Raw genomic sequence first — 16,670 nt, 5'->3', positions numbered from 1 at the left:
AAAGAAGAGAAATAGGAGGCAGCATGAAGACTTATGGTCAGCTTTCGCACAGTGAACTTTTCTGATGCCGTTCTCGGCATCTACGACTGCCGACGATTAACCAACCATGCCTTTGAACGCAAGAAGCCGTATATGCGAGAAACGATAACTTTTTGTCGCATAAGAATTCACAGCAATGCTAAACTCACCATGACCACAATTTGCTGCAAAAGGTTTTCCACCTTTTGGTAATGGCAGAGATTGGTCAATTAGTGATAACGACTTTCGCGTGGCTGCCGCGGTGCCTGAACATATAAGTATCAGAAAAGAGTAATGGCGAGGTGGCCGGCGGTGATGAGCGCGCACTTTTGACACATTTCCGGCAATTCTGTCATAGTTATTTGCCGATATCTCCTCGACGGAGTGACAGCTGTACAAGCGCGTCCTGCTGCCGTTCGCAAGTTTGCTGCCGCCACATCGTGGGAGGCCACTTGCACGGGTTGCTTGCAAAATTAGTCTTCATTGTGTTGAAGAAACAGGCTACTCGCTGCACCCGAGTGTGCAATCCCGAGTGAAGCATGCACGAAGAATGCATGAACGTGCGCATATATTGGACTGTAAACAAATCCGCATGCGACGACGAGAGCCGAGTCAATGACACGCTGCACGCAACTATCCAAGGATGATTGCTTCAAAGTGGTGGTACCGCGCTTCAGTGGTACGGCGCGAGTTCATTGTACTTATGGTCCAATTTACTGATCAAAACATAACGGTCGTCGCTTAACATGCGAAAAGGCCTAACTTGTCAGTGGAGGAGTTGTTGGCACTTTTTAACACACACACGCACACGCACGCACGCACACACACACACACACACACACACACACACACACACACACACACACACACACACACACACACACACACACACACACAAAGAGGTTCAGCTGCTAAGTGGACGTTTTTATGGGCGAGGGTCCATATACAACTACTAATATAACGATTACTCGTCACAGCACTTTCAAGTTCGTTATAAACGAGTTCGACTGCATACAAAATTTGCTACTTTGATCAAATAACTTTTTGTATTTGACAAACTTACTAAAATACCTGGCTTTACCTGCACCCTTAAAGCAACTTTCAATCTGCATATCTTTCATTTAGCACTAGTTACTATGCAGTGTAAACCATCACTGTTAGATATTAGGAATTCGTCAGCACAATGTTGGCTAAAATGTGGTCTGAATGTGGAGAAATCTAGATTCACTAAGCTGAGAAAATTCTTCGCGAGCGAATATGTTGAAGCTGGCTTACACAGTTTATGCAAGGTATTTATATCACACCAAATTAGTATACACTGTTCTAATGGCTTCCAGCTTAGGTAGTTGCACTGACAATGCTGCATTCTGCAATTTTAGCTGTCCCTTTCTGTACGCAGAATGTGTCACAAACCACAATTTATACACACAATGCACACTTCCGACATGACTAGCGCAATGTAAACAATGACCTTTACTGCCCAGTTATCATGCCAAGCAGCTAGACATGAGAAAAAAAGCTTTTTTGGTTGCACCTAAATATGAGACATACCTTGTTCAATGCCTGCACAACAAGGCCAGCCCACCTCTCCAGAGCCTTGTCACTGGCCTGAAGGCAGTTATCGGGAATGTATGTTGGCAACAAGGCCAGAAGAGTCTCCATGTTCAGCTCGGTGCCATGGTCAACATAATACTGCTGAGCTGCTATCATGGCCAAATCTTCCTCCTGTTGAAAGATAGGCCATGAAACTTTCAAGACACTTTCGAGTAGGTAAATAATTGAACCGCTATGCAATAGGGGCACTTTAGTTACCTTGTCGCACTTGTACTCCCCGAACTTGATGCCACGAACCACTTGTTGGAAGATCAAATTGGTAGCTTCGGGATCCTGAGTGGGGTCATGCCAGGGTGCGAAGATTTCCTTTCGGAAGAACAGCCGCCATGGGGCATTGCGCTCCTGAGCCCCCTGTTCTTTCGTATACTGTTCGCACTGCGAGATGGCGTCCATCACATGCTCTCCACCGCTGCCAAGTGATGAAACCTGCAAGGCAAAATAGCACTGATGTACTGAAATACAGCTTCAGGAAAAAGGTCACCATTTGAATCATAAGAGCTTTTATTAGTCTGTACACAGAATACTCGAGCAACCTCTAAAGCATTGAAGTTTTGACGGTTTCCTCTCTCTCTCTCTCGAGCTTCAAAACTTGAGATTTGTCACAAGTCTCCGTCTGACAAATCTGATGTGTCACGAGAAGACTTGCGACAGTGCACGATGACAACTTCTCTCACTTGTACAATAGCTTTATAACTTTTGGTGAAGGCTCTATATGAGAATGTACATTACCCATGGTTTGCATTCATATTTTGTGCATCGCTGAAAGCATGATAATATGGTTGACATGGATGAAGAACATGAGCCCGATTGAAGCACAGAGAAGTAGAATGTAGGTAAACTGTGCATATTTGTTTCATACAATGTACCTTGCTAGTGTGCTTATTCATATGTTGTGTAACTTGTATAACAAAAATTACACTTGCTTTTTTTTCTACAACACATAATATCTATAACGTCCTTAAGATATACATATTTAAAGCCAGAACAGCAATCAAGAACATCTAACCTTGTCAAAGAGAGCTATGTAGAGGGAGAATCCAAACTGGTCTCTTAATCCGATCTTGGCTGACAGCTGTGCACAGAGCTCGCGGGCAGTAGTGGCCGAGTCAGCCAATAGGGTTCGAGTGTTTCCATCCATGAAGGTGATGGGCAGCATGAGAGGCTTCTTGGATTTTGTGGCCTGTAGCTCCAACCATGATGGCGGCTGGCCCCTTGTGCCATTCATAAAGGTGCGCCGTAGCCGCTCCTCACAGTATGGTGCGTAGCCTGGTGGGCCCTCCCTGATTAGGTTGAGTAGGTACTTGACAAACTGCGGTGAGACAACCACTTCAGTTAGGCTGTGTAGCAATACCTCAGAGATAACAGTTGTGAAAAATCGGGTAACGCAGAGCACAAGTTTTTTTTCTCAATGTTGAGATTTTGTAGAAGTCGAAACATTCCAACAAAAGCAGCTTTGCTTATTTGACTCGCAAGTAATTTTGCACAACAATATCATTGTTATAGTGGTGGAAGCTTCGTTGTGCATCTAAATCTAAGTGCTCCAGTGTTTTTGCATTCCACCCCTAAGAATACGACCACTCTCACCAGAAATCGAACTTACAACCTTGCAAACAGCTTTTAAATGCCACAGCTGCGGAGCCATCAAAGTGGGTAATGGCAAGGAACGTGCCTTCATTTTTATTAAGTTTAGAGATCAAATACATATAATGATTGGAATTCACATAAGAGTAATTTTGGACGAGAATATGCTTGAATTTCATTTCAGAAATCTACCAGAGGCTTAACACTTTACCTTGTCAGAGGGAGCAAAGCACCCAACACAGAGCGACAGCAGGATCCAACCCCTGGCATGGGAATTCTTCTCTGGGTTATTTGTCAGCTGCTTGCAGATCTGACAGTATATTTCATCCCTGTGAAAAATGATCGCGCAGTTAAGTGCCCGTTCTAGCTTGTGCATGGTTTATGTGGCAAGTTACGAGCTTGTGACATTGCACTGCTCGAACGAGGTATTTTAGTTTTGGCAGGCAAGAACTATTACATGCTATTGCAGCAAAACAAGCTACCAGTGCAATTACAAATACATCCGTAAGATGATATGAGTTTACAAAGCCACCTTATAAAGGACATAGTCATTTAATTGCTCTAAATACAGTCATTTATGACCATAGCATGCCATCACTCAGCCTACGTAGGTAAGAACAAATGCGTGCTTCGTTTACATGGAGTGGTGTAATCACATTACACTATTAGTGCCATTTACATACCGAGAAATTCAGGTTCACAAATGCCCCCCTTTTTATACAGTGAGAGCTGCAGCATCCAAATGATGCCACTAGTAAAAATAAAGAAGAAGGGGGGAGGAGGGAGAGGTAGCTTTTTATGTATATATATTGCTGTTATGCAATAACTAAACATGAGCAAAATTAGAATTATTAACAAGATTTCGCAACCTAAATTTACACATTGGCTGCAAAAAATGCAATCATGTAAAACTCAATAAATTTTCAATATTTAAGGTTCTTTTCAATATGCACAAAGACCTCATTTGCATAGTAGAATTGGCGATTCAACACTAGAATATGACTGTTTTGTCAAGCTCACATGGAGAAATGCTTGTACAAGTAAGGCAGTAAAAGCAAATTGTCGTTACATAAATGTCACGACAAACCTGAGCTCCTCTCGCAGAATTCCATGGCCGATGATGAAGTGCAGCTTCTCAAGATTGGAGGTGGGCCGGCTTTCCAGCCAGTGGCTGTAGTTGTCTGCTGCCAGCTCTTCTTCCTGAAGGTGGCGCCTCACGTCTTCTGTGATCTTGTTCTTGCGCTTCAGGGTGAGCGATACCAGCTTGTTGCGGATGCTACGAGACTTCTGCTTGGTATACGAGTCCTTTGCGGAAAACAGAACCAACAGGCATTTTCCCGTAAGGTGGTGCATGTAGCTCATCTCAAGATTTAATGCTTTCTTCACACTATAGTCTTCTTTCTTCTTCACTCAGCTACTTCAACCTCGACATCTCCCTTTTCTAAACAGACCCATGCTAACCTAGTGCTGCAAATTAGACTTGTCCTGAAAATGCATGCCACGATTCTTGCAACCTTGTTTTACTCAGGAATGCTACACAATACGCCAGCACCAGAGATAGTACTTGAAAAAGACTGTATATCAGTAGCAGAAATGGAGAAGCACTGAATCCCCATAGTTCTAATAGTGGCTTTACGCTTACAGACAGACATCACTATAACCTAGTTGAAGAAGCAGCTGAAACTGCTTCACTTTAGCTATAGTCAGCAATGTTGTATTATGGTGGGCATTACTCACTGGATGGGTAAGAACTACAGTAAGTAGCTACCACTGATTCAACTGAAGCTGAAGGACATGAGCTGAAGTCAGCAGTGCACAGCTGAACAAAAGCAAAAAACTATTTTCTTGTAAATTTTTTTTGGAAACTCTCTCTACACAGTTTCCGCCATTATAAGGCATGCTGTAACAACAGCACTTCTAGAATTTATCAGAGTGCACAAGACAGTTCATCCTCTCTGCCAGCATGGTCACGATTAGAGACTGGATTTTAAGCAAATGTCTATTTTGTTCCTCGTGTTACTATAGCCCCATTTTGATACATAAGCATGAATTAGAGGTTAAGAATGGCTTTTATGGTGTTTTTATAAAGCCTATAAATACCCATATTTGCCGTTTGTGTCTAAATGACTATAAGCACTTACTTTCAAAATTGGCACATATATGAACACTATTTACCTCAGATTCCACTTTAAAGTGCAGTTTCACACCATTATTCATGTTACCGGGAAATAGTCACTGTTTGTAACTTTACGGGGTTTAACCTCATCCTCTAGTTCAACTGACTTCTGGAAAGCAACCCGCAGCAGCAGTGAAATGAAACGCGCCAGCCACCACATACCGCCGCATTGACACGGCCCGAGTGGTTGGCAAATGTGAAAACCTGGAAAGCCGTCAGGGGAAAGGTGAGTGAAGAGAAGAAAGAAAAGTGCAATGTGCATGCGGTTTTTGGGTTTTTGATTTGTTTCTAATTTGCTTCCTAGTTTGGTTATCTCTGACAGGCGAGAATTCGACTTGGCACGATTAAACACGGTCAATACGATGCATCCTTCCCTTCTGGTCTTAAAGCAGTCTGGCTGTCTGCTCCTGTGCTGCCTTTCTCAGCCATGCCAAAAAAAAAAAAGAGACCCAAGAGTGGCTTGATCCGACAACGGACACCCAACTCGCGATGCCAGAAAGAATAAAAGGAGAAACTGTATTCTGCTTATCGTGCAGAAAAAAGGAATCGCGTGGCTATTTCAACTATGTATCATAAACAATTACGTATCTTGCCTCCCTATTGTAGGTACAGGTTGTGAATTTCTTTGTACTGAAATTGTTTTGAATTTATGTGCCTAACACATTAGAGACCTAAAATGTGCTTTGACTCTCTATTTCTGGCGTATTTTTAATGTCTAACACAGCAGCTCTCTGACAAGATGATTAAAGGTTGCATTTGTAATGAATTCCATCTTTCATTGCTGTTGCGGATTCCAGCCAAATGGTACGAAAAAGTCTGTATATTTCCGTTATAACCTAAAAAGAATGTTTGTAACATAAATTTTCAGAAAAATTTTGCTCCAAAAAATAAAGGCCATAAGTGCATGGGTTTCAGTGAAAATCTAAGGCACAGTGATTAGCTCCTCGTGTGTATTACTTAGTTGTAACACATTTTATTATGATGGGATTTCACAGATTTTCTATTAGCTACTGCTCTGGATCAATAAATACATAACACACGTTTCTGATGATACAACACAGACAAAAAAAAGCTAAGCACTAAGCAATAATATAGTTCATGCTTAAAACTGTTGCTAACTCTGGGCTTTTGTATATAAATAAAACAAACTATGATTCTGCAGTGCTCGCTTCTAGCTGGAATTAAAAAAAAAAAGCATTCTTACAGTGTCGACACCCATCATTTGCGCTTCACGAAAGTCCTTCGTCCTGATGAAGTTGCGACCCAAAGTGGCAGTGACCTTGCTCATAACTGATGAGTTGTCCTGCAATGCACAGCACAAGCTCTTTGCTATGAATAACTGTTAAAAAAAAGCAAAAAAGTGCAAATGCATCAACACTAAATAAAGCTAGTTGCATACCCTGTCCATGGTGTGGAACTTGGGCTCTGGCAAGTCACCCATGAATCGCAAAATTGTGATCCACAGTGCCAATGCAGCCTGAAAACAGAATTGAAGAATATCATCAAAACTGAGCAAATAAAAAAAAGAGAGATGAGAGGTGCAAGAACTTTTGTAAGCAGAGCTAAAAATGAACAATATTCTGCAGCGTATACAGCTGCAAGTTTATTTGTGACAGAAAAACGATTGCAGATTTAGTTTAGTTACTCATCTTCTGCAGCAACAATCATCAAACTTACATATTTAGTTACTTGTCTTCTGTAGCAACAATCTCCAGACATATTTTAGGGCTTTAAACTTTTAATGACAGAAAGTGGTAATGGCTGCTCCTCTGCAACAGCAATATAAGCTATGACATACTACACTACTAACGCTTATATATGGCTACACTGTGCATGTGTGAGCAGAGTCCACATTTCTGCAATACTATCTCATGGTATAACCCTTACTCAATCAGATTAAGCTAACCTGAAATGCAGTGCTGTGACAATCCTTGAGCACTAGATTGATCTGACTAAACTTCACCATCTCGCCTACCATGCAAGTGTGCTACTACAGGCGGTAACCACACTAGTGTTTCTCCAACTTATACATCTCTCTAGATGCGAGGACAGAGCAATAAATTTCTCTTCTATCAAACATATCTGAGGTTAACATTTAGTTGCACATACGTTCAAATAACTTAACACTATCTCTGATACACTTCTAGTTACCTAATTTGTTAGCTGACAGATGGCCGGTGTGACAACGGTAATTGCAAAACTGTCATACTCTGCAACTCCAGAGGTTTTCGTATGCAACGAAAACAGAATGTGTGGTACGCTCACCATGGTGTCGCCTTGCGTCTGCAGCGGAAGTAGAGAGTTCTTGAGAGGCTTTCGCTGGTACTGGTGGCTAGCACTTCCTTGGAAGTAGGTAGCCGCAAACTTCTGGAACTTGTATTCGCTGAGGTCATCCTTGTCCTCGGGCACCGCTGGAATCGAGCCCTCCACCTCGCCCCCATTGATGGCATTCTCCCGAGAAGCCTCTAGATCCTGCAAAGATCATACATTCTGCAGTCATACATTCTGGCAAGAACATGTGCTTCTTGATTGTGCATTCAAAGTGACACCAAAAAAATTGTACTTGACTGCTAGCTGGTTCAAAAGGACAGGCACCACTCAAAACCCTGTTTTCATTAGTTCCATGGCAAGACGTTGATAACTTGAAAATAATGCAACTCTGAATTTGCACCTTTGAATTTCGCATAAAAGTGACAGGGATGGTGCATCAGTATACTAATGTTGGCGATTTAAAACTATATTCATGTCTAGAAACAGTGGACCAGTAATGAAATTGTTTCAGTTCTTGTTTGTGAACAAAAGGCATGCACCAATCAAGGTAGAGACAGCCACTGGACTCTACCACATTGCTCACTTTATGCCAAGCGCTCGCCTATCTGTGCTTGGCTAGAATGTGTGTGTGTTTATGCTCACTGGAGAAAGTTCACTCGACTAGTGGAATAAACTGCACCATGCATCAGCTGCACTAAACAAACTACTTCCCACTGGGAGGAATCTTTAGTCAGTGCATAAAAAGAAGTGAATACAGTACTGAAACAATTCATCTGCACTAGGAAATGAAGCAACATGTTTGAACAGAACAGTGCAGAATAAAGGAAAGGGCTGCAGAAGTGCATGATGTTTCCCACGGCCAGTTTTCTGCATCATTCCATTCATTGATAAATGCGTACAATGAAAAGAAAGGTACTTCTCATAAGGAAACACACTAAGCACAAAAGAAAATGAATTGACTTAAATGAATGAGCCTAAACTGCAGACGCAACACTCAAGACGCCAAGTACGGTCTCTCCACCATTTGTTGCAGGCTTCTGGCTCAGCGAATTGTCACTCAAGCCTCATCCCTGCCTGCTGATTCTTCAAAACTAAGTCAGGCATGCGACACAAAACTCACCAGTGTGCTGCGTGCCGTGGGACCACCGCAACGAGCCCACAAGTAAACCTTCTCACCAACCCACACTTCGCCTCCGCATTTGCACTTTTGCACACACAGTCGCCTCACTTGCAGCAGGCGTTCGGCATAAGTGCCACCAGCGTTGACACACACATACGAGTAGAGCGCGAATCCCGCTGTGCTGGCCATGAGGCAAGATTGTTGCACCACCGATTGTGGCACACAGTAAACAATGAGGAAGCGCCAACCGTGTGCCCGAAGCGGCTATGCAAGAGCGAGCAAACATTCCTCGTCTCTCGCCAGACCCCATTCCACGCTTGGCTGCCTCCACATCCTCTAATTGACACGTCTCTTGTCACAGACGAGCTTGTGTCAATGCTTCCCACTTCAGACGCTATAGTATCGGGCAAAGTAAGGTTGCTCTTTTGTCAGCGCTACAGGTTCAAATGCAACGTGTTGACTGATAACCCCACTGCACAAAACAGTGCGGCCCAATAACCTTACACAGTATGATGCGAAGCAAAGCAGAGTTATGACGAATGGGCAAACATAGAGGTGAATAGTGTACAGTCGGACCCCGCTAAAACGAACGCCGCTTCAACCAACTTCCCGCTTCAACAAAGAACTTTTTAAAAATATTCCCCATCCGCTTGCCATAGAAGTCAATGCGTCAAATTTCTCGCCACGAGTTATTTTTCGGGCTTGTTTTCGCTTCAACGAAACTTTCGCTCACTGGAGCTGGACTTGAAAATTTGTATTACGATAATTTGAGCATATCATCAACCACAAAGCTTTTCGAACATTGACTGCGCTTTGTTTCTATGAAAATATGTGCCCATTGCTCGCTCATAGGAGAGCACCATTGTTTGGTGGTCATGGCGATGCGGCTGGCCGCTTTGAGGAAAGGTACAGGCTCGCTTTGCTATGCCGGAGCCACAAGAGCCAATCCACATTCATTCTAGATCACGCGTTAGCAGAAATGCAGCGCAAAATGCACTAAAGCATCTTTTAAAGCGCCGAAACCTGTCATTTGTGCTTGTGCACTCGCGTGCCCTGCGGCGGCCTGGGCATAGCAAACGTTTACACAGACGTGAGCACTGACAATTACATCGCAGTTGATGCGGACGTTATCGCTCATCATGACTAGGCAATAATTGAAGATGTTCGCGATAACATTGCGTCGTCGAACATGAAAGTGATGCACAACTCACATAGGCGTGACCTTCAGTCAGTTAGCGCATCATGAGTGATAAAATCTGCGTCAACGGCGATGTATTCATTGAAGATGATAGAATGAATGAATTTGACATCATTCACACTTTCACTGGCACCCGCGTTTACGACCTCGCGATGCACTTGCTGACCGCGTGCAAGTATTGAACAGCTACGCTGATGTCCAAAGCAAGGCGGCAAATGAAGGTAACAGACTTTCTTCCAAAAATAAACAATGTTTGTGGAGGGTGTAGTCAAATGTGGCAGTGTTCTGGGGCAGATTTCGCCACAACAAAATTTTTGCTTCAAAGAAATTTTTGCACGTCCTGACAGTTTCGTTGTAGCGAGGTTCGACTGTACAAGCAAAGGAAGACTCAAACACACGGAAGGCTAAGCACAAGTGTAACTTTCCAACTGATCTTTATTTCAAGGCCAGCTGTGTTTATCTAAAGTGATCTGTGCTTTTTTTTCGTTTACATGAAATCCAGCAATAATGAAGCAGATAGTCTAATTTCTTGCACCATTACGTGACATAATATAAGCCCAATTTAACTTGAGAAATACATTAAATAAAAATAAAAACAATTATACAGAACTTGGTTTTGACCTATATAACATACATTATCGTTAAATGCAAAGAAGTTCAAGTTATTTTGTTGTATGGCCCTTGCCACACTGATCACCCTAAACTTCAATACTTCAAGGACCAGTCATAGTTTGGGGGAACAAAAAAACAAAACGTAAAGACTGCCTTGTTAGCAGATGAACTGTCTGAAACAGTACAAAAAGTGGCTGCCAGTTACTCGGCTACTAATCAACCAACCTGTTTAACGAATATGTGAGAATTCTTTTCACAGAGAACAGCATATAAACTAAATAGCTTTCTATGGTTTCTGCTATGTAGAGATGAACGAAGGCATAACTGTGTACTAACAAAATGCCCATAAGAGTTCAATTTGAGAGCATTTTCTAATATTTTGAGCCAGGGATATATGTAGATACAACAGAGAAAACAAGAATGTAGAATAAGATACATACCACAAGAAGTATGGGTGCAAGCGACAAAGATACATACATAGTAAGGAGTGCAGTTACCTTGAATGCTGATGGACCCACTTGCTCGTTGACCGACTCCGACCGAGGCAAAAAGTCAAATATGACATCAACCTTGAAGGAAAGAAAGAGATGCCTTTTTAGTACGGTTTTTAGTGTGCGAGCACCACATGAATTTTATGGTCAAAGTTGCTGTCAATTATAGACCTAGCAGTTAGTGCTGCTTTTAGGTAGTTGAATATAAAATGCATAAGACAGGTACAACATGCAATGTTGGAATGCAAAGTTTCAATGACCAAATAACATCCTTGTGAAACTTTGTAAGCTTTTTCGATTTCGTTAACAAGAGAAAGAAGCCACTCAACTATAGTTCAGTGCATAGGTTGCAAACTCACTCACGAGTCGAAGACTCACTCAGGCTCGCTCAAACAAGGATTGTGCCGTGAGTCTGCGTCCGAGTGAGTTCGTGTGAGTAATATTCTCGTGAGCTTGAGTCAGCTCCGCATTATTTTCCGGCCTATGGTTTAGCGTGACCAGAGTTCCTCAGAGCAAAAAACGTTGGCTGGTCATTAGACCCTTACTGACGAGAAGAGACCCCGCCATCTTTAGAGTGATAGCATTAAACAACACATAATGTTAGTTAAACTCTGCAAGAGGCCCAACCATTTCAAGAAATTCAGGTCTCCTTCGAGCAGAAATTGTACAGTCAAGTACTTGCGACATCACTTGCAAGCACCAAAATAAGACGGATTAGGATGCAGTGATACAGCATAAGAGAGACAACAAAGAAACTTCTGCTTAACAAGCACAGCATTAATATTGGCATCAATGCAGGCCGCCTTTGTATAAAGTGTGCTTCTACAAAAGTCAACATTCAGATGCTTAACAGCGAGCTTCGTTGAAGCAAAATGAGGACTAACCAGCTTGGAGTCATCGAGAGGCTCGTCTTGTCGACTTGCAGCATCCTTGATGACGGCCATCTTCTGTTCCAAGCTGCGTCGAACCAGAACATCTTCCTCCTGCTGCCTGATGTGCAGTTCTTGGAGACGTTCCTGAAGGGCGATTAAATGGCACATAGTGTGATACAGTCAAATCTTTTTATAGCGAATCTCAGAACAAACTCGGTATGATTTTGAAAAGCTACTCGCGGCTATAAAAATAATGCCCAGCTCCATAGCTGCCACTATCATCACCATCAGAATGCTAGCGTATTTCTACATCTGGCCGCCCTAACCAAATGTGTGATAGCCCTATCGCCATTATCATCACCCAGTTGCTTTTGTTTTCATTTCTTTTCTGTTGGCGGTCGAACGTTCAAGATGACCTCGGGAAGCGGCACGAAAGGAATGCGACGCAAGTGAAAAATGCAATGTGAGTGACCTATTAGATGAAGTCGCCGATGATTACCCATGCATGCTTCACTAACGGTCATACACTACTCACAGTGCGACGACGAAGCATGCAAGTGAGTTTACCTGACAACCTATAAGATCCATAACATTTATCATGACAAGAAAACGGTGAAAAGAGCAAAGATGACCTTGAAACAGCATGTGTAAGAAGGATGCCCACGCTGAAGAGTTCATCTTTCGGCAGTCGAGCTGCCCACATCAGGATACACTCAAACCTCCATATAACGAAATATCGGTTATAACCAAGTAAATAAAAAAAATAGTCTTGCAACAGATATAGTGTTAGGAATAAACCTATATAACAAATTTTCAGATATAATGAACTTATTTTCGTGTAAGGTGCAACTTTGCTATAAGGAGGTTCGAGTGTATATCGCATTCTGCCTCAAATAAACGTGCACTGGTTCCGCGATATTTTGTGTTTGTTTCTTTGCACTTAGTCGAGCATAACACAATTGCGAATTCATACACAGCACAGGTAAGTGACTCACATGCTTGCCTTTGCAATTTTTGCACAAACTTTTAATGTTTCCACAACAACGACTTTTCAAAATAACGAATAATTTTCAGCGGTCCCTTGAGATTTGTTGTAGCGAGATTTCACCGTAGTAAGAAAAATTACCGAGCGCATGCAAGTGGAAGAGAGCTTGGTACAATAGTAAAGGGTGAAAAACTTGGTATTTTTATACGACTTTTTGTAAACCAAGAAGTCCAATGGAGTGTGCTAGTAAAATGTCCATTTCCTTTATGTACTTGATAAAAATCAAGATCATTTATTTTTAAGGTTTTTTACTACACTTCAGCTTATGCTTTGACAGTACATAAGTTACCCACGTATCTGACTGCAGTAAACATTTAACTCTCGAATTTCTGCCCCGAATCCACCTTTACCCCCCCCCCCCCCAAATGAACTAGAAGTGTACAAAAAGAATTCCACTTGACTACATCTTTAATGTTCCACGCTATTTTTCAAGGACACTTAAATATACTTAAAGCTGAAGACATTGCAGAGATAACATGTGACAATACACTTATTCAGGACATTGTACTTTCACATTCAAGCACCCAATTCAGAATTACAGCTCCAGTAATTCGCTTCAGTAATGGACTGCAATAACTATAGAAAGAGTACTCGTTCAGGATTTTATTAAAATCAGTGAAGTGACGATTGAGCAAAAGGCATTTATTAACAGTACTTACCCTGAACTTTTGCTCGGCAATCTCGCGAGCCTTTTTCGGGTTCATTTGCTTCTTCAGCATGGCCTCCTCCTGTTCCCTGAGTCGCATGGCTTCGAGAATGTGCTGGTGCTGATTGCATGTAAAAAAACGACCCCGATTCTAAGCAACTACTATTTGTTTACAGGCATTACAAGAAGCCAGTGCATACATAAATAAATGCATCATATTTACATGAAAATTTATCAATCAGTTATCACTTTTATGACATGCCGTCTTTACGCTCATGCACTTAGCAAGTGGAGCTTGATATTTTGAACCCCACCGCACCCATTCCCTGCAGACAATAGCCCTTTTGTTCAGTGGACAAACTGGCTTAGAAGAAATCTTAGTTGTCGATATTGTTTCGCAGTGATGACCAAGTTTACCATGGCTGGTACTATAAGCCACAGCTGATGTAACCACGACTGACATAAGAAAAAAAATACAGCTATCTTAAAAAAAGAAGGCCTGACCACATTGTGTCCTCAAAACAATAGCCCCCTTAGAATAAATGAAGACAGTGAGACCTAGCTGCCAAAGGAGGAACAATATAAGCATGGGTATAACAGTGTGCCCATCACGGCTTAATCAAGGTAGAATAACTGGTCAGGGAGTGATATGCAATCAGTATATTTTTGTTAATTATGCCCAACATCATATCTACATAATAAAGACAGGTACAGCTTCTGGCTGATTTTCCAAGCCTGGCAGGGATCACAAAAAAAGTCCAAAAAGTTTAACAGTCCAATAAAGTTGTTACTATGTGAAAATGAAGCTTATTTGGATTAGAGCAGCCAAAAAAGATCTCCATTAACGCCCTGCTTCAAGGTACTCTTGAGGACGAGCAGATTTTGCTGTGTGCGGGCTACAGTAACGCCAGTGCGTTGGCGATCACTTCCCCAGTCCTTCTGCGGAGAAACAAGGTAACCGCTACACATTTAAAAGGCATTATAGGCTTTTTGTTGATGCAATGTATGACGACTTTGAAGAGTTATGGCTGAACTCTCTGCAATGGGTTGGAAGCATTCAACAACCTACTTGTTAAGCAATTCGTATTGTGCGACGGCTGCTTACACGATTCAGATTGTGAAACCAGAATGTTATTTTACTCTTTTACCACGCTATATTACATATGTTAGGGTGGTATCTTCCTGACACAATACATACCTGTATAGGGTCTTTTTGCAAAGGAGTTTCGAGCACTGTGGTAGAATATGGGCTGCCATGGTACCCAGGTTCGAATCCTGTTCAATCCTGAATATCTGTTTTTCTTATTTCGTTTTTACTTTCTCATTTTGCACAATTGTGGTTAAGGACATTGGCGGCAGACAATTATGGCATCTAAAACGGCCCTTGCTGTGATCTCATAACATCTTTCACGGTAATTATACTGGCGCATTAACGATGACGATAAGGCTGACCGAAGAAGGGAATTGAATTTCAAGAACTTTTTGTTGATTGATATGTGGGGTTTAACGTCCCAAAACCACTTCATGATTATGAGAGATGCCGTAGTGGAGGGCTCCGGTGATTTCGACCACCTGGGGTTCTTTAACGTGCACCCAAATCTGAGCACACGGGCCTACAACATTTCCGCCTCCATCGGAAATGCAGCCGCCGCAGCCGGGATTCGAACCCGCGCCATGCGGGTCAGCAGCCGAGTACCTTAGCCACTAGACCACCGCGGTGGGGCAAGAACTTTTTGTTGAGAGGGTTGGAGTACATTAGTATAATTGGTTCTAAGGCCCATAAAAACACAATCACAAGGTGCTGTGTACCTTACCTCTCTTGTAAATGTGTACATCTATCTTTAAAAATTATGAAGAAAAGCTGTGTCGCCTAGACTGTTTTGCAAGTCAAGAAAGTGTCTGGGCTTCACAAGTGGAAGGTTGTGTGCACTCCCAACCTTAGAAGCAACACAACTGGTCACTGAAAGCCAAACTTGACCAAGCCAGCAGAAAACCTAACATGGCAACTTTCAAAACTAAACAGTGTGGCTAAATGTGAGAGATTTGGTCCCGACAGCTGAACTTTAGGGCAAAAATTTTTCTGAAAAATTAGTCGTGAAAAAGTATTAGTGCTACAGGAACATTGACGGTGCACTTAGAAGTTCGAAATATCTATCAAGTCTGAATTTTCGGAGTCTGAAAGTTTGTCATCGACTGTAATTGTGCTACCAATGTGAAGTAGTGTGTTTAGATCAAGTTGCTCACGCACTATCTGTAAATAAACCTGAATTTACAGTCACAAACGTCTTGCACTGTCTCACCTCTATCTTCATTCTCTGGTAGTTCTTCTGAGCAATGACCCTGCGGACGAATGCCTGGATCTTGATCACAGCAGCGTGCTTCTTCTGGTATTCTCGACGCACCACAAAGCCTCTGCAGAGAGCCTGTTTAGCAGGGACATTTAAGTAAAGATGTTAGATGTGAGCTTAATGGAAGCACGAGCTAAACCAACTGGAAGCTATGTAAGATGCTCTGCTTGCTATTACCTACGGTAAATGTTTCCCACACCCAGCTTTAACACATTGGAGAAGTTTTAGCATGATTGACTGTAAATGAAGTCTTGCGTTTTCATCGTGCATTTCGAGAAGAAGCACTTGAACTGCAAATCAGTCAAATAAAATAGAAAAACTTCTTTAGCGATTTCTGCATAAATACAGAAACAAAAGATATGGATCAATGATAGAGAAATGTGCTGTTTAAAAGCATCAAAGTCATTGTTGTGAATGTGTAAGATTGCAACAAGATGCACTAACACTGCCTCACCTTCTTCCACATTAAAAAAGAAATAACAAAGAAGTTTAAGCAAAAATACACTTGAACCTTGCTATTATAAGCTTGAATATAACATTGTATTCAATATTCATTATAGGCATGCATTCATTACATGCTTATATTCCTGAAAAACATTTTGAATTTATTTTCATACATCCAGTAGTATATTGCACGGATGTTTTACTGCACTACAAATATAATAGGTATCACAGCTT

At 41.9% G+C, this 16,670-nt stretch overlaps 1 protein-coding gene across 3 annotated transcripts in view; it reads right to left on the bottom strand.

Moving 5' to 3' along the window:
- ck (unconventional myosin-VIIa ck) overlaps positions 1-16,670 on the bottom strand; it is a 178,125-nt gene that overhangs the window by 37,413 nt on the left and 124,042 nt on the right. For all 3 annotated transcript variants that reach the window (XM_075891400.1, XM_075891402.1, XM_075891403.1), the window contains exons 18-29: positions 15,945-16,067; positions 13,658-13,765; positions 11,966-12,097; positions 11,088-11,159; positions 7,655-7,861; positions 6,789-6,866; positions 6,594-6,692; positions 4,301-4,518; positions 3,425-3,542; positions 2,639-2,941; positions 1,831-2,058; positions 1,570-1,743 (exon numbers count right to left, since the gene is read on the bottom strand). In XM_075891400.1, coding sequence (XP_075747515.1) covers positions 1,570-1,743; positions 1,831-2,058; positions 2,639-2,941; positions 3,425-3,542; positions 4,301-4,518; positions 6,594-6,692; positions 6,789-6,866; positions 7,655-7,861; positions 11,088-11,159; positions 11,966-12,097; positions 13,658-13,765; positions 15,945-16,067 — 1,860 coding nt within the window. The remainder of the gene's footprint in view (positions 1-1,569; positions 1,744-1,830; positions 2,059-2,638; positions 2,942-3,424; positions 3,543-4,300; positions 4,519-6,593; positions 6,693-6,788; positions 6,867-7,654; positions 7,862-11,087; positions 11,160-11,965; positions 12,098-13,657; positions 13,766-15,944; positions 16,068-16,670) is intronic.

Source organism: Rhipicephalus microplus, chromosome 1 (assembly GCF_043290135.1).
Source record: "Rhipicephalus microplus isolate Deutch F79 chromosome 1, USDA_Rmic, whole genome shotgun sequence".
NCBI lineage: Eukaryota > Metazoa > Arthropoda > Arachnida > Ixodida > Ixodidae > Rhipicephalus > Rhipicephalus microplus.
Note: the sequence above shows the minus strand (reverse complement) of the source record. Positions and strands in the feature narration are given on the sequence as shown.